An 18689-nucleotide genomic window follows, 5' to 3' on the forward strand; every position below is an offset into this window, starting at 1 on the left:
CCAGACCTCTGGTCCCTGCAACTTGCAATGAATTTTCCTAAGATGCATCTGTGAAAGGAAATGGGAATACCAACTGAATGCCAGCTTTAGTCACTCCAAATTATAAGACTGATACTTTTGAGGAGTAATGTGGTCGTCCTCTTGCCTGAAACTGTGGAAGAACCACAGCATTTGTATTAATCAATCTTCAGTTAAAACAAACCAAGAGCAGGGTTATCCTTTGGGTTCATCTGGGATGTGAAGGGAATGCAAGGGCCCAAAGGGTCTTCTGTCCTGCGATACTGGCGTTGACACAGCAATGATCTCACCTAGCACAAAGCACTCAAGTCTATCGCACTGGCAATGTCCTCCCCAATGCAGAGAAGCAGGAGGCAGGATGGTTCCTTTGCTGCCAGCAGAATTTGGAGTTGGTTGCACAGGCCCACTGCTGCTCTTCATGGCTTGCTGTGGCATGTTCTCAGTAAAAATAGGCATCTAAATGCTGATCCCCTTTGCACTTTCAGAGCTCACCATTTTACTCCTGATCTAGATTGCAATTCTGTACTCACCCATGCATCAGTGCATCATGTGAAAATGCAGTACAGATAACGCACAGACAAAACAGAACCTTGGTTTGTGACAACATTTATTTTTCACTCTATGTTGGAACAAAATCAAAAACTTGCAGATGTCTTTACAAAACAATTGTGCTGAGGTTTTTGCATTCCAAGTGGAAGATTAAGTTTACAGTTCCTCTCCCTCTGATCAGCAGTGATCAGAGATTGCTAGGGTTAGGAATTGCTCCTACTGAGATCTTTGTCAGAACTAGTATGCCTCTGAAATAGTCCAGCTTTCACAAAAATACATGTTTTTGTTAATGTTCTTAAGAACGTGACAGTAGTTCACAGCAGTATTCTGTCTCTAACAATAGCTGTAAGTGGATGATCAGGGACCAGAAGAGCAGATAAACAATACTTCTTCCCAGCACTCTCCCAGCCTCCAGCTATTTTCAGCTCAGGGGATTTCCTGAGCCTGATGTAGTTTGTCTGTTTCATTACTCAAACTCTCTTCCAAGTATTTGTTCAGTCTCCCGTTGAGGCCTTGTAAAATTTTTGTTCAGCTCTGCCCTAGTTGTAAAAGTTCTTTTGGATGCCACTGACAGCAATATAAGAAAAGCAAAATAAGAACTCCTAAAGATTCACTCCATCCTTGGTGTGTTCCTCACATACTCACCTCTGTCTTAATACTGTTTTTGTCAAGCTCTCTTAACTTCCATGGGAGCAGAGCTGAGTCAGTGTTAAGCATTCAGCGCTGACTATTGGTTTAGGAAGTTTATTTCTTTGGTTTCCAACCCAGTGTGTTTTTAAATTGGCCTAATAGTGTCAAATCAGAACCCTTTAAGATTTTTGCAGAGCTGAACAGAGGATGAGCCACTTCAAGCCTTAAATGTGGTCATAACTTCTAAGTTTAAATTTGTATTCAGCAGTGTGTATAAAGCTAGGTTCTTTTTCTAATCTAAGTTTAAAAAATTCTGCATTATGTCAGTATCTTTTTTTAAATAACAGCACTGCAATGATGATCTAATACTGTCTTCTTCACCAGAACAAACTGAAGAAACTGAGGTCTACCAGGATCTTTGCTGGCAGCATCTAAGTGATGATTTTGTTTGTAGTCGACCTCTGGTTGGAAAGCAGACTACCTATACTGAGTGCTGTTGCCTATATGGTGAAGCCTGGGGCATGCAGTGCGCACTGTGTCCTATGAAGGAGTCAGGTAAGGAAACGTGCATGTCAATTCTTGGAATGGAATCTGAAATACTTAATCAGTTTAATCCCTTGCATTTATACTTGGGCTAATAACGTAAGAGAGAACAAAAACCCCTAACCCTTCAAGAGCTAATGGAAATTTTTCTCATTAATTAAAGGGAATTCATTACAGTCTGCATTTTGAAAATGTAGCTGCTTTTATTTTTTGGCACTTACAGGACCCGTTTCCTTCAAGTGGGACTATCAGTGATTGGCAGTTCAGAACCTTGGTGGAAACAGGAGGGCATTTTAAGAATAGCAGTGTTTCTTAACATGCCTGACAAAAGCCATCTATGAAAATAGAGGCACAGTTCGTGTGCATACACATGCATGGTACTCAGCAGGTTATATAACTGTTTCAGATTTTTGCTGCTAGTGTTACAGTTGAACTGTACTTGCTTCTCTGCCCCATATAAACTTCTCCAAGGCCTAGTTTGGATGTAGCTTTCTTACAAATGTCTCTTTCATTCAGTAGTATTGTTTTCCATATAGGAATATCATGCTACACTAGTAAAGCGTTTTATTCATATCATACCTGTTTTTTTACTTGGCCCTGTGTTACTCTGACTGTAACATTAGGGCTAAAGTAGCACGTTTTATTTGTAGCAAGTTAAAACTACAGAGCAGCTCAGTGAAGCACTAAGGTGACTGTTTGTGTCTACCTGAGTTTTACGTATTTATAATTTACTTGCAAGGTCCCTGAACCTGTTCTTATATATCTTTACTTCTTTAAGTTTGCTTTGGAAGTGCAGCAGCTGAAAAAAAGTGCCTGGTTTTGATGATGTTGGGTGGAGTAACTGCTGACTGACGCTTACCCCAGAAAGAGACTAAAGAAGAAAAATAGGGCATGACAGCAGCTTGATTTATAAGATATGGAAATCTCTGAAATGTCTTTGTCAGAACAAATCTTACAGGAGGACATTCCCAGGCAGTGAATTGCTACATCTGCTAGAATAACAATTGTAATGGAATGAAATGTAATAGTAAAAAAAATATGGGCAATAGCTAATAGCAAGACTTGTTGCTATGACCTGGACTTCCTCGGGTGGGAAGATAGAGAGAGAGGATGAAGGGAAGATAGAGAGAGAGGATGAAGGAAAGCTGTTCCTGGTGGAGAGAGTTAAGGTAAGCTTGAGACTTGCTTCTGAATATTTCTAGCTAGTTACATTGAAAGGAGGATAAATCTGAAGAGGAACAGAGAAGGACTACCAAGATGGTCAGGGAATGGAGAACCTGTCTGACAACAGAAGCCAAGCCTATATGCAGAACAAAGGCTGTAAATGGTTGAACTTTTCCACAGCAGTCATGAAGGATTCCCACAAGCTTTTAAATTAAACAGTGTTGATGTGAGGAAAAAATTGTAACAAGTTCAGTCTGAATATATGTAGGCTTGAGATTAGATGGATTTTGATCATTAGGACTGCAGGATTCCAGAGCAGTGATCCTGTGACAACAGTGGGGTACAGATCCCAACTAGCTCTCTGAAGAAACTTAAATTCATTTTAGAAATTACATGAAAGTTCCTGATGGATAATATGCTAAACATCACTTGGATGACCCTCAGTCAAAGCTGATGAGCATTACATTGGATCATAAAATCCTTCTGCCTCCAGACATAAGATAATTTTTATTTGAAGTTAATATGCATTGTAAAGTATCTGCTTTAACCGAAACTACAAGGCACGCTTTGATCCCAAATATTTTAAATCATCCTTATAGACTGGAACATAGTTAAAAAAACCAAAAGCACTTGAATCTTTATGATGTCAGAACAAACGGGCAAGCTTACGTTTCTTAGTGGAGGCGGTGCATCCTCATTTGTTCTCACACACAAATGCACGCACCCACACAGAAACCTGGAAGACTTTCTCTGGTCTCAGAACATTTACCAAGAAAAATTTAAAGCTGACTGAACCGAATAAATGATTTATTTGACATGTCTTCAGTTTGTAGTACTTAAAGTGATATCATTGGCTTGAGAGAGTGCTTTCGCACCTCTGGGCCAAGAGGTCACAGGTTCAAGTCCTGGCTGGGGAACCGGGAATTTCTCCATTTTTGAATACTTGTGTATTGTGTTGGCCAGATTTACAACTGAAAGTGTTTGCTTATTTCCCAAGTTAGGGGTATTCTGAAGATTTGTAACACATCTTAAAGAAGACCTAGGGATGTGAAAAGCATTATCACCGGAAGACTTTCACCATAAAATGGGTTGGATCACAGAACAGGTCACTTGCTTATCTGTGGTTTCCTTTTGCCTTTTTTATGCTCCTCTTGTATTTGAGGATCTAGATGCTGCACTTGGAAAGAAGGAGATACAGGCCTACCACCATAAGTGATACATTTGCAAGTCCCTTCTATAACAAACTCATGCTTTATTGAAAGAATCTCTTAACTTTCGCTTCCCAGCTTGTCTTCAGAGCAGTTGCATTTTTCATTGCAAGATTTCAAATTCCTTCTTAAGTAGCATCCGACATAAAATCAGTGGGAAGATAGAGAACTTCTGTAAAAACTGATCCATATAAATGAAAAAGAAACCTGGCCTTTCACCAGCATGAAAACAGAATTTAGGTAACTGATAAGATCTCTAAAAACTACTACTGAGTGCTTGATCAAACCAACCCCACTGAAGATAACACTAAACAGAGTTTGAGACAAAAATAAGTAGCACCTGTTGAAGTATTGCAACTGAACAACATCATCTTAACAACCGTAAGACTTATATGTATTTTGATAACAGTATCAAGGAGGAAACTCAAAATACGAGTATCAAAGTCCTGTTCAAAATAGTGCAAACATGAACTGTAGTGATGTGATTGAGTACATCTTACTTGTGTAAAGAATTTGTGGGGCAGGCCTTGGAAGCAAAGGAAGCAAAGACAGATTGCCTTCAACTATGTTGTCTCTAACATTATGATCTTATGATATCATCATATTACAGATAAAGGTTTTCAAAGATTGCATCCAACACCAAAATATTAACTACTGAAATGTGTTCTCTCTGGGCTCACTGTGGCGTTAGGCTGTCCTTGCCCAAAGAACATTCAATAATTAACCTTAAGAAACCACTGTGGTATTTGAGATTTGTAATTTGCAGTCTGTATTAATTGAACAGTTGAGGAAAATTAGAAAATTGGGGCCACTTCTTTTAGATAACAAAAGCAAAACTTTCTGCATTGCACCCAACCCCCTCAAAAAAAACCACAAAGAAAAAAAACCAAAAAAACCCCAAACTAATAATAAAAAAAAACCCAAATAAACAAACAAAAAAACCAAACCACCACCCTGTTAGGTGACCTGCCTTCAGAAGTTCTGCCTCTTTGGACAATTTAGCGTTAGTGCCCCAAGACCAAATTGTCTCTATCCAGAGGCCATCCTCTAGTAACTGGCAGCAGGACAGGCAATGATGGGTTTAGCAGCTGGGCCAAAATATCCATGCTAGAAAATAGAGAACTGGCCAAGACTGAAAAAAATCTGGAATCTAAAATAAGGGCATATACATCTTATGTTAACCTGGACAAGTAGTACCTGAATTATAAACATACTAAGCTTCCAGAAGCTCCTGTAACTCCCTTATGGGACTGGAGTGGATTTTAGACAAGGTATATTATTACAGGGCACAGGAAATTTGAAGGCAGGAGATAGAAGTAACAGCTAGAAAATGTTTAGTAAGGTGATGTGGCAGAGTCAGTGTGTAATTTAGGGCGACTGTTTATTTTTGTATTTGTAAAATGATCTCCTTGGAGTTTGTTATTTCAGTGCAGCCCCACCTTTGCTTCAGTAACACATTAGGATGCTAGGAAGGTGGAATTATGTGCCCCTGAACCAAAGACATGCCAGTCTGTTAAGGAGGGTGCTTTCTCCCTCTTGCAGCTGGCTGCCTGAAGAAGTTTTAATATAGAAAAAGGGGGTAAGGAAAAACTGGGACAGTTTAACAGATGTTACAGTATCAATTCATTGGGTGAGGGCAGAGTGTGTGCTACATTACTACAACTAAGAACTTGGTGGTTGTCTGACTACTAAGATAACATCATGAGCACATTCTTAGACAGCTGTAAAGGAGGCCAGCATTCAGTTTATCAGCCTGCTTATTTGTATAACCTTATACACACCTTTTTTACTGCAGGTTTTACATGCTAGTATTTTGTGGGGTTTTATGGAACCACTTTATGTTTAGAAGATCTGCAGAAAGGAAGACGGTAGAATTCCAGTCAGTGTTACAGAAGTTCTGTGGGTTAGGAGACAAAGAACTGCTGAGGACTTAGGTTATAGTTGAAGTTTCTCTTTATCTCCACCTTAACATTTGCAAAGCTGAGACTAGGAGAACACGAAGGGTAGTGGGTAACGTGAATCTTCTGGAGTGCTGTATAATGTAGGATTTCTTTTGGCCAGATTCACATAGATGTTTTTTATACAGAAACACACAATTGTGCTAGTCCTACCAGTTTCCCCTTCCCTCAAGGAAGAAAAAGAGTCATCCCTGCATGTAGCTGTTGAATTCTACCCCTTCTGCCAGAACAGATTCTTTGACTGGGGTTTTGTTGCAAGGAACTCTGTATTCTTTGTAAACACTATGAGTTAGTTCTGGGCTGAGCTTCCATATTATGAGAGCATGGTGTTCCCTTAAAGTCCTGACTTACGTTAGTCATGAAAATCTGGAAGTACAGGGGAGATCACTTGTGTGTGAAGGATGAGTTTCCATCTGTCTTCTTTTGAGATTGTAAAAATCAGCAGGGGGACATTGGATTCCTTTCCGGAGACCATTGCATTTGCATTTAGGATGGTATTGTGGCTCCTTCCTTTCTGGTAAAGACTGCACAAATAGATTATCTCTTGAGCTCAGAATACTACAGTGATTGGGCCTTGAATATTCAAATTCCTATGCTCAACTGTGCAGATTTTTGGCTGCTTTCATTTCTGTTGATGAAAATTTTCAGTGCTTTTTACGAAGTTTAGAAGAGACATGCAGAATAGCCTGGGAATGGTTTTCCTCATGGAACCTCATATTCCGTGCATACTCACAGTATTACATGGGAGTCAGCAGAGGGTCAACAAGTCATTTGCAAAGCTGTGGCAGAAACAACCTGGCTCTTACTACAGCTTTTAAGTGTCTACCTTGAGCAGTAGAAGGTTGTTTTAGGAAATTTGAGCAGCATTAGTTGAGGAACAAAAGGTGAATACCAAGAGGTTTTGAAAGAATCAGGCTGGTAATTACATTTCCTCAGAGACTGCATATAGAGTATCCGCATGTGAGGATATGAATAGCTTTCTTAACTCATGAAAAAAATCCTTTAAGACTGGTACTCTTCCTTTTTTCTTTAGCACCAAGAGTTGTAGAACATATGTGAATGCTGTCCATGACAAACCTCAGCATCTGTTCTTGGAAGATGTCAGTAAAACTACCTTAGTTGTCAAATAGCACAACCTAAACATAGAGCAGAAATATCTTCAGCTTTGGTTCACAGATGATGCAGTCTTCCAAGACAGCATAAACGTTACCAATTCAGACTGACATCTAGAACCTCTAGTTGGGAAGGGCCATATATTACATGTTATAAATGCTTTCTTGGCTTTGTCCCTCTCTCCAGTGATTTCTTCCATGGCGAAACTATTGAATTCTTAAATAATTTGAAGGAACTGCCTTGGTGTTGATAGCTTTGGCTCCTTTTTTGTGTGTGATGATGACAGTTCTGAGGAGCTGGAACAGAAATACACCTTGCTTTATGGGCAGGAGCTAGGATTGGCTTTGGTACAGCTGTTTCATGGTTATGTCAGGAAAAGCTTTTTTATATAATGGGTTTAAATGCAAATATGAAATATGCAATATGAAATAAGGAATAATTATTACAAGGAATAATTTTTCTGACTAGAGAATTCAGGATTTTTAGGCCTCTGGGTACAAATAAGGCCCACACAGGCTTGTGCAGTTACAACAACTGCATATGCAAATTAGATGTACATTTGCACAGCTGCACTTAGGTTAACACGCACCTATACACCAGTCAGTCCATCCAACTTGTGTTGTCTCTGTCATTCTGTTTTTCATCACTAATTATGGCTAACACCTGTGCCAGTATGCATGTGCATCTAGCTGTAATCCCCCAGCACGCTTGTTTTATATGCAAACATATGACTTAAATAATGTCCTTTACATTTTTGAAAGCCTACATCAGCTTCCTTTTATAATGCCTATCCTAAGTTATACAACAAGCTGTCTCAATAATTCATTTACAAGTTATGACGAAAAATGTAGAAACACGTGACAATGTAGACTAAACCGTATTAAAAACACAAGTCTTTTTTTCCTCTTGAACTGCAGTTGTATTGTCCCTGATCACAGCCAGGAGAGAGCAAGCAGAGAAAATAAATCTATATAGAAAAAGGGTTTATCATTGATTATGAATTACAGAATTTACTTTTTTTTTTTTTTTTACTTTACATGAAAGATTCTTTTGAAAGTGAGCATTAATTTATGTGACAGCTAAAATGTTTTTGTCATTCGGGGTAGTTACATGTTTTCACTTGCTCTCTGCCCCCTTACTGCTTTCTTGGCCTAAGTCTCTTGCTACCACCTTCCTAGGGCAAGATCTCATTTGTATATTTGCTGCAACTTTGTGCGCACCTATCATGCTTTTACCCACAAAACTTACGGCACTCTGTTCATTTAGTTCCCATCCCTGGAAAACAGTGACCAGCATTCAGCGCAGTGACCTGAAATGTACTATTTTTAATTTAAACTGTAGGAACTTAGCATAGTAAGGGGAAAAGCTTAAAACAACAGAAACTGAACATATGCATCCTTCCTGCCATTAACTTTCTCTATTCTCCAGAGGGGGACTCTGATGTGTTCATTTTTCTCAGACATCCAAGCCTCTAGTTTACCTTATTTCAAAATACTAGTTCTCATGATCTTCCCAGAATGTGCCCCCCTGTTACTGGTTCTGAATTTCTACTGTTGGTTTCTTAGGTGGGTTGCTGTTGCTTTCCTTAGGTTTATCTCCTGAGCACCTAGTAACTCAGTCAACACATTAAAAAAGACGAGAGATAAAGTCTATTCTACTTGGACATCTAAAGATAATGTGCAGCATTAACAGGCTATTAGAGTTAATTTCAAATCATCACAGTATATGCAGCAAAACAATGCTCTGTATACAATTAATGTCAAAACTATTGAAAAGTGTATTAACAAATGGTTAATTAAGCATAATAGACTTCAGTGGGTTAATAGATTATTACAGTTGTATGTACAGCCTTGTAGAAGACCTTGATATAGTTACAATCTCTTGTGACAAATCCCAAGATGTTTTCCTAGAACAGCTCTTCATCATTTTGTAACCACTAATTTACTTATAATGAGAACTAAAAATGCAGACATACAGAACTTGACTGGCAAAGAACCAGTGTGGCAGGAAACAAGTTTCTGTTGTCAACATTTCTTTATTCTTCTTTAGATAATAAACAACTTTGTGTTGGCAAACGTGCAGTACAAAATATTCTTGCACAATCTTCAAACTACCCAAATCTCGTGTACACCAGAGCTCTGTGGCTTTTCAGATGTTCTGACTGCTGCCTACAGAAGAAAAAGATTGTTTCTACTACCAGTATCACTAAGTGCAAAATTAGCACTGTGTAACCTGAGAAGCTAATGTCCAGGTTCTGGTCAGTCCTTCCGATCAGATCATTCATGTGGAAGCAGCAGTGTTCTGTGAGACCTGCTCAACTTGTCCCCTTGCCATTCACTGGCTGGTTTTGTGTGGCAGTTTCTTCCATGCAGGCCAGATGAGTTAGTATTTTGTGGTAAGGCATAGATTTCCTCTGCCAAGAACATTTGTGTGCATCTGTGAGAAAGTGCTTTTACACTTCTGCACAGCTTTTCTCTGTGTACATATCAATGAAGGAGTCAGTCAGAGATGATAATCTGCTCTCCCCATACATGGATGTTAGTTGGAGTTAGATGTGAGGAAAGAAGAATAGGGTGTTTCAGTTCCTATGTCAGCTCTTAAAACTATGTTCATTATTGTACTGTCTCGGTGGGAAGCTGTGCATTAAGGGATGTAGCTAGCATTTGCTATATTCTCTTTATTTTTTCATGCTGGCTTTGTTTTATGTACAAACTGAAACAAATGTGTTGGGCAGTGTATTTTTTCATCTGGGAGAGGAGAGGGGTTTTGAATATTGTGATTACTTTATATATTCTGGAGGATTATGGAAATCACCTTGCACTTGAAGCAGGTGAGATTTGCAATGAATTGCAAGTTCTCTAGGGAGTGAGTACAGTCTTATGATCATAAAGAGCCAAGCTGTTGACTGCACAATTTAAACAGTCTTTTTGAAACTTTGTTTTCAGTACCAAAAAAAAAATCATTCAGGTGGATGAGATCCTACCTGTGAAAATAAAATTACAGTGCTCAGTAGCAAGTGGAGCTGTGCTTTGCACTGTCTAGAGGCAGTCTGGATTTATCCAACTATTTGCTGTCTGGGACAGTTCTACACAGCATGAGGTTTCTGGCTCTGTAACCATCTGCAGTTCTTGGATTTTGTATCTGCTTAGGGCTTTTTTTCCTCTCTCTCTTTTCGTGGTTTTCCTTCCCGTCCTTATTCTGCTCGATTCTCAGAACAGCAGGAAATCTTCACAGAAACAGCTGCTAAATAGTCTGTAGCAACAGCAAAGGAGTACCTGGATTGTCGTATTTTAACAACATTTCTATTTTCAAATAAATTGTTTTGTATGTATTTTAGTAAATGCTAATGGAAACAGAGGTGACAAAATAAATCAAATAAAAGAATCAAACTCAGCATCAGCATTTCAAACACGGACTTCGGCATCTAAAATGAATAGTTGCTTTTGTCTGCTATCTGTAGTCTAGCTATGACAAAGAGGCAGAAAATCAGAGTGTAACTATTTCTCCTGTGTATTTCCCCTTGCCCTTTAAGGTCCACAGCCAGGAGACTTTGAACAGCACTCATGCTTAAGCCTGTGATTTGAAGATAAAGTTTGCAAATGAGTATGGGTTATTTTAGGATTTTTCATTCTGTGATTTCTGCAAGTTAGCTAAAAGCACCAGAAGTATGGCCCCACCTGCTCCACTTTGCTTTCTTTAGGGTAGTTTCTGCTAGCAGGCATGATGGTCTGGGATGGCCTTTGTTCCACCAGAATGAGTGCAAGCATGGACAGCCCTGGAAAGGGGTGCATTGGCAGCGGGCTACACAGCATCCCTCTGCTCTCACTTCCTGAATTGCAGGCCAGAAGAACCCGACCCATAACTTTTTGTACAGTTATTGACACAAATCTATCCCTGGTGTTATCCCTATTATGATTTAACAGTCTGTATTTGGCTCATTAACATTTTAATGACATTCTTCTTGAAGAGAGAATGCTTTGAGCAAATTGCAGTTTATGGTGTTTCTAGGAAGATAAGTTTATTTCCAGCTAATATGAACCACAGCTCACTGGGACTAATGCAATGCAGCCTGTGTTACAAGTGTGATTAGTTTTATATCCTATTTTCTTTCCTCCCTCAGAGGATTATGCCCAGCTGTGCAACATCCCTGTTCCAGGATCTCGACGGCCATATGGACAAGATGCTTTGGTTGACTTTGAGGAGCACTACACTCCAGAAACTAATCCATACTTTGTAGAAGACCGTAAGCAAGTTTCTCTTATATAAGATATTTCAAATGAGGGTTGTAACTTGGATTATTGCCCTGTAGCTGGCTCCATTCTTCTGTTTGCCTCTGAGTACTGTGGCCTATTTATGTTTTAGTTATTCCTATGACACTAGCTTTCAGTCAGGTGTTCTGGTTCAAGGACCAGTGTTGCATAAGAGTCCAGTTGGGCTCAGGCTACAATATTAGTTTTTAATATAGTGAAATAGCTTGTGCCAAGTGTACTAGATTTGTATTTACCAACAGATTTACAGCTAAGGGTCAAAAAGATTGCCAGTTTTCCTTCTCACAAATTAATTTTCCTTTGGAGCATAGGACAGATTTCTTTCAGAGTGCATTTAGTTTAAAAGGGGGAAACAGAAATGCCCTCAGGCCAGCTTTCCATGATTTTCCAGCAGAATTTATATGGGGGAAATGGAGACCAAGCAAGTCGTTCTTGCTTAACAGAGAAGATGTAGAGCACAGTACGATCCGAGTATGCATGCATATAGCTTTCAGGTTAGATGGAACAGCCCACCAAGCAGGATATGAGGAATTGTGTACAGCATCTCATGTTACACTTGAGGAGGAATATGAGGGTTCTTTATGGGTCTGGCCAAGCAAACTGTGGGAGAGGAATGCTCACAGACCTCAGCTTCTTCCTCAAGATCAGCCATCCTGTAATTTTTAGACAAGAAAAGTGGAAGTACCAGAAGGGACTTGTAACTTCCTGTGCTTCATAAATATGGCCCACAAGTTCCTCATTCCCAAAGTGCTTCTCCTGTACCAGGACTTATTTTTAAAATAACAGTAATAGGTCAGAATGGGGCAGGAGGATTACAGCACACTATCAGAAGGGTGATGTACATTTCTTGTGCACACTGCACTTCATACACTTATACAGAGCTACAAAATCAGGTTAATGAGGTCTTTTCTCTTTAGCATCCAAATGACCTTCTAGCTCTACACAGAATTCTAAAATGTCTTATTTCTTTATATTCAGATGATTTTACTTAAACAGTACTGAGTGTTGATGCTTAATTGAAATGTCACATAGATGGAAACTACCAAACAAAACAAAAAGCCCAGAAAGATGGCTGGGTAGCAAATATGATAGATAAAATACTGAGTGGGGAAGAAGCATTTTGCAAATTATATAACCCATGGTGAATAAATAAAATAAAATTTCAAATTCAGAGCTGAGTCCACTGTCTTAGGCACAGAGGCTTAAGAGAGCATGTCTCTTGCTCCCATCCTATCACTGTGTCAGATACAGTGGCAACCAAATACATGAGAAACCCCTGAACACACTGTCCTGATCAGAGACGTATTCCTTGACAGATACAGTTGCCACATGTTTAGGGCATCAAAAACGTCAAGGTCACAGTCCTGCTATGGTCTGTATGAGGAATACAAAAATACCTCCCATCCTGTGGCAGGTCCATGCCCTTAGATGTAATGTTTGTCACCTGTATGCAATCAGCTTCCACAGAAACAATACACATATTTGAATTACAACTCAGGTCCCATCCAGCTGGTTTGAAGTAGAGTATTTTGTGTAGTTGAATTTGCTGCGAGTTATAAATATTTTGGGTGTAGCAAGTTAAAATTACAAGATGCTGTATTTATAAGAGAAAAAAGTATGTCTATATGTGTGTACATATATATGTACATGCATATATATGTAGATATATGTCAAATATGATGCCTTTATTTAAAAAAATAGTTATGTTGGGGGGGGCATATTTCCCTTTCTTGGCACTATTTGTTTTTTTAAAGTAGCAAAGGTCTTCATTTTAAAAGACTCTCATCAGCCCTCTGCAAGCTGTATTAGAAATTAAACTTGGTCAAGTTTCTTACTCCATTGTTACCAAACATCACAACATCTTGCTCAGTATCCTCAGTATTACTGCACTGAGATGGGATTTACTAGGTTCGTTGAAAAGACTGTAATATTTCCTAGTTAATGTACACTTGTATACGTCCTATGTATTATATATGTTCTTGAGATGTGGCGTATGTCAGCAAGTATATGTCACGTTGTGCTCAGCATCTCCAGAATGCATTCAGTGTTAAGACTGATCACCATGATCCTTACTAAGAATCCCACTCTGCTAGAGAAAATCCAGGATAGAAACAACGCATGTAGTTAAAGACAGGGGGAGTGGAAATGAAACTAGGGAACTTAAATGAAGGATGAGACGGAAAGGCAAAGCAGGGCAAGAGAAAAAGGGTGCCTCAGGACCCAAGGAAGGATGGAGTAAATACAGAAAGACTGGAGAACAAGCTCAAGCAAAGAGAGAAATTCATATTCTTAGGTAGCTTTGCAAATCTACATATCACAGCTGTTGCAACAATCTAAATCAGTAAATGGGGTTTAGATAAACCAGTGGTTTGTTTGTGCAGTCACTGTATTAGTTATATGTTATGGGGAGGGGTATCCTACCCTATTCCACTCCAGCTCCAAATTCCCCTCCATTTCTCTGCAATATATTTATTATGCTGGTAAACCTACAACTCCCAGACATTTTCAACTTTTCCCTTGAAAGTCTTTTTGATGTGATGGGCTGCCATCTGCAGTCCTGTTAATATTACTGCTCCACGAATAGAAAGCTAGTGAAAAAATACTGTGCAGGACTAACAGGAACAATTCAGTCCTTGAGAGAATCTCTAAACACATAAAAAGTCAAATTAACTTTTTACATATATATCCTTCCTTATGCATAAAAGCATAACTGTCAAAAAAGCCCTATGACAGGGAGCACAAAAGGCATTGTACAAACAACTCAGTACAAAGACAACTCTTTAGCTTTGACTACTTGCCACCTAGAATTATGGCAAGGAGCAATTGGTAGATTATAGGTATTTGTACTGGCACCAGTCACAGAAGTACAAGCCAGAGGGTTGTTAACCAAAACCACAACAGGAAAGCAGTCGCTGATTTCTTCTTACTTTCCTTTAAGGCAGTTGAGATTGATTTTTTTGGTTTTGGTGTTTTTTGGTGGTTTTTTTAATATGTTTTCTTCTGGAGAAATGAGAATGCAGCTCTCGCCCCTACCCTCACCTTATTTTTCTCCTGTTGTAAGGAACTTTTACCCCAGACTTCACTACCACTTCTTACCTTTGTTTCCATAAAGTTTGATACACATAACAATTCAAAGTGCTATTCAGAAAATACTCAATTTATCCTATAAAAAAATGCACTCTCAAATTATTGTTTCCTTTGCCAAAAAACAAAAACAAACAAAAAAAACCCCACAGACTTTTAACTCAAAAACTTAAGAGTTCACAAAGTTATTTAGTTTTCATCTTGAAACATAACACAGTGCTTTTCTAGTGCTTTTAAAACTCCAGATGGTGCAGATTGCTAAAGCTGACCTATTTGCTGCAAAGTCAAGTCGCATTCCAATAAACTTCTGAGAGAATTTCAGACTCCCACTATGCATTTGGTTATACTGCTTCAACAGCTCTGTAAGTTACTTGTTTGCAATGCTTTCTCCACCAAGGTTTTCTGAACAGCTTTGAGGAGTTACAAGCAGAGGAATGTGGTATTCTAAATGGATGTGAAAATGGCCGATGTGTAAGAGTCCAAGAAGGCTACACCTGTGACTGCTTTGATGGTTATCATTTGGACATGGCCAAAATGACTTGTGTTGGTGAGGACAGCATGTAACTTCATCTTCTTCTGTTTGTCTGTCAGTTTACTGTTTACTCAGTACACTGTTTACTCAGTCACCTAAGGAGGGGCTGGAATCATAGAATCATAGAATAGTTAGGGTTGGAAAGGACCTTAAGATCATCAAGTTCCAACCCCCCTGCCATGGGCAGGGACACCTCGCTCTAAACAATATCACCCAAGGCCTCGTCCAACCTGGCCTTGAACACTGCCAGGGATGGAGCATTCACAACCTCCCTGGGCAACCTATTCCAGTGCCTAACCACCCTAACAGGAAAGGGTCCTCCTTATATCCAATCTAAACTTCCCCTGTTTAAGTTTTAACCCGTTACCCCTTGTCCTATCACTACAGTCCCTAATGAAGAGTCCATCCCCAGCATCCCTATAGGCCCCCTTCAGATACTGGAAGGCTGCTATGAGGTCTCCACGCAGCCTTCTCTTCTCCAGGCTGAACAGCCCCAACTTTCTCAGCCTATCTTCATATGGGAGGTGCTCCAGTCCCCTGATCATCCTCGTGGCCCTCCTCTGGACTTGTTCCAACAGTTCCATGTCCTTTTTATGTTGAGGACACCAGAACTGCACACAGTACTCCAAGTGAGGTCTCACGAGAGCAGAATAAAGGGGCAGGATCACCTCCTTCAACCTGGAACAAAGGGGTTATGAGATTATCACCTGAACTGCATTACAGATGCCAACTTTGTTTGATTTACTGCAGAGGCCAGTGAATATTGTTACAGAAATAATTATGTTTGTGTTCCTCAGTTCATCTTGGTCATTACAGCTGTGTTCAGTTAAGAGCCTAGAAATGAGCAGACACATTTATGTAATGACACATAAACTAGTATCAATGATTTAACACTAATATATGGAACAAATGTTTTTCGAAGTCTTTATTAAGCTAAGAGAATGGAACTGGATCCAGAGTGAGGAGTCATTTCAGGAGCGTTATTTAGAGTGGTTGAATCGCCTAAATATGCAGATAACCACTTGGTGGGGTTTGGCCTAGATTCTCCCTGATTTCAACAATCAACAGACTCATTTATTCCTTTCACTTTCAAACTAGTATATCTGCACAACTACTAAGCAGAACATCTAATGACTATGTCTTCAGTTAAAACAACAAAGCGTGGGAATGGCACGTGTCAGTAGAAGATGAAACAAACAGCACCCCTCAGTGTACGAGCCTAGTAGAGACTGTGTTGTGGGTATTTCAATTTAAGGTCTGTGCTAACTTTCTTAGCATTATGCTTCGTAACCCACAGCTGAGGTCTCCCAGCTGTATCATGTTAAGCTGCCTGCATGCCTTCTAATCTTTAGGACTTTATGGCAAGCTGGTCTCCTTAGCGAGAAAAGATGTAGCTCCTGTGTATTTCAAGCCAATGCTGCACAACACTGAGTGCAGATACTTTGCTGCTCACTGTTACTCAGTTGATGACAACAGTTCCTAAAGTATTTAATTTCTTAAAAATATAGATATTATACTAAGAACTTGGAGCATCTTGCTTAAAAGCCACTTTTCAGTCATCAGCTAAAAACCTGAGGTTTTAATATTTTATAACATAAGTTATTAAATTTTTGGTTTGCAGCTTAGGCTAAGTTTGAATTCGTAATTTAACAGTTTAAGGCCATTTAATACACTATTCGTTTCCTATGAGAATTTCCACCTCTTCCCAACTCATCTGTACAGCCTTTGACCCAGCCTGCTTCCACCTGATCTGAAATGAAGTTCTGAGTGTATTCATACAGCACGTTCTACTCCTGACAATGCTGGAAATAAATGAGTTTTACCTACACACCAGACTGAAGTACTTGTCTTTTGATGTCCCCTTTTTGCAGATGTGAATGAGTGCAACGAGCTGAACAACAGGATGTCTCTCTGCAAGAATGCCAAATGCATTAACACAGAAGGTTCGTACAAGTGCTTGTGTCTCCCAGGGTACGTACCTTCAGACAAGCCAAACTACTGCACACCACTGAACTCAGAACTGGACAGTGAACTGGAGTAGAGGAAAATATCCATATCCTAAGCCCATATACTCTGCACTGTATAAAGAAAAGGAAGAAAAGTATTTAAGTTGAGAAGAGAAGGCACCAGTGTAGCAAACGTAAGGGGAGAAAAGCATAAAAATGTGTCAAAGGTGAGACATGATGGGCTGATAGTATGTCAGCTTCGCTGAAGTGACAGACCAAATGGACACATTGCTCTGTATGAAAGAAACAATCAAGTATATAGTGTGTTCATAAGAAAAAAATATCTTTGAAAATAGTAAAAAACAGTGCTGTTATTTTAAACAGAAGAGCTTTGTTTTTTTGGTTTGTTGTTTTTGTTTTACTATTGCTTGATTAATTTGGCATTTAAATAGCGATGGAGATATTTTATATTACTATGTCATTTTTTGATTGTTCAGTTCCTTGCCTACTGTTTCTTTTCAGACCTTTTTTCTGATCAGTGCAAATTCTATGATACAGATATTTTTAGGCCATTTTATAAGAACTGTTACACAGGGTAAATGCTCCTCCTTCTCTGGAACATTGGTCAGTGACTTCTTTTTCATTTGCTAGTTGTCTGCCCTGTGGAGCAGGCACCATTTGTTTTCAAATGTTTGTATACCTTGGCGAAAAGTCCTTATATTCATTTTGTATTCTATATGGTTGTTACTGCACTTAAAGTCTTTAGAACCCTTCTTGCCAAGTTCAAAGCTGCTAGTGGACAACATTGGATTCCTTTTGTACATTAAAACAAAAGATTTTAGCTCATGACTGTATTGTAATGTGTAAATTGAACACAAGAGAGATCTTGTATGATTACCCTAACATATTAAAGCTGTATATTAAAACTCAATAAAATCACCTTTTTTAGAAAAAAAAAACCTATTTACTAATTGTAGGCATTTTTTTGATTGTTGTTTATGTTACACAAATCAACCCTCAGGTGTTTACAGTACTAGAAATAACTTACATTGCAACAGTTACAGGGAGTTGTCTGGCTGTTTCTTCCTTCTCATGCTGTTTTAATAAGACCAGTATCTGAATCAGTTAATGCTTGAAGTTGGGCTTCCAGAGGGAAGATTTCAAACACAGACCTACAGAAACTGTTTGACTTGGAAGCTGATTCCCATGGAATTTTTCTTCCTTCCTGTTTTAGGCATGTTTCCCACTAAATCTGCAAATAAGGCTCTTCAGTATCATGGCCTGGTTTTCAGAAACTACTGTAGAAAAGGGGGAGAATTTCCTTTCTCGATGAACTGTACCATCAGCTCTATTTTTCAGTGGAAGGAGAGAAAGAGATTAGGAGACTGACAGATGTTTCCCTTTGTCCTCCAGAGTGAAAGAATTTGCTTTGGAAATCCAAAAACAGGTCCTTTTGATATTTTCCAAGTGAAATATTTTTGCTGTGTCTTTTAGACCTGCCCTGCATTAAAAGGAAAAGGATAACATGAGACTTCAAAAAGTGAGTCAAATTGGGTCCAACTGTCCAAGAATTAGATTTTTATTTCTTGTTTCACCAGGAAAATACCAAAATCACAACCAGAAACTTGCCTTGAATTTGAATAAAATTTCCAATATTTAGGTCAAACAAAAATCGT

At 39.0% G+C, this 18689-nt stretch overlaps 1 protein-coding gene across 8 annotated transcripts in view; it reads left to right on the plus strand.

Annotated features, from left to right (window-relative positions):
* The window catches only part of LTBP1 (latent transforming growth factor beta binding protein 1), a 194644-nt gene extending 176668 nt beyond the window's left edge, over nucleotides 1–17976 (plus strand). For all 8 annotated transcript variants that reach the window (XM_061365890.1, XM_061365891.1, XM_061365894.1 and 5 more), the window contains 4 exons: nucleotides 1582–1752; nucleotides 11304–11426; nucleotides 14933–15082; nucleotides 16939–17976. In XM_061365890.1, coding sequence (XP_061221874.1) covers nucleotides 1582–1752; nucleotides 11304–11426; nucleotides 14933–15082; nucleotides 16939–17108 — 614 coding nt within the window. In that variant the 3' untranslated portion in view covers nucleotides 17109–17976. The remainder of the gene's footprint in view (nucleotides 1–1581; nucleotides 1753–11303; nucleotides 11427–14932; nucleotides 15083–16938) is intronic.
* Nucleotides 17977–18689: the final 713 nt, after the last annotated feature.

This window comes from Neopsephotus bourkii, unplaced genomic scaffold (genome assembly GCF_033783945.1).
Source record: "Neopsephotus bourkii isolate Nb327-2 ecotype Australia unplaced genomic scaffold, CSIRO-AGI_Nbou_v1 NB_1292, whole genome shotgun sequence".
Classification (NCBI taxonomy): Eukaryota; Metazoa; Chordata; class Aves; order Psittaciformes; family Psittacidae; genus Neopsephotus; species Neopsephotus bourkii.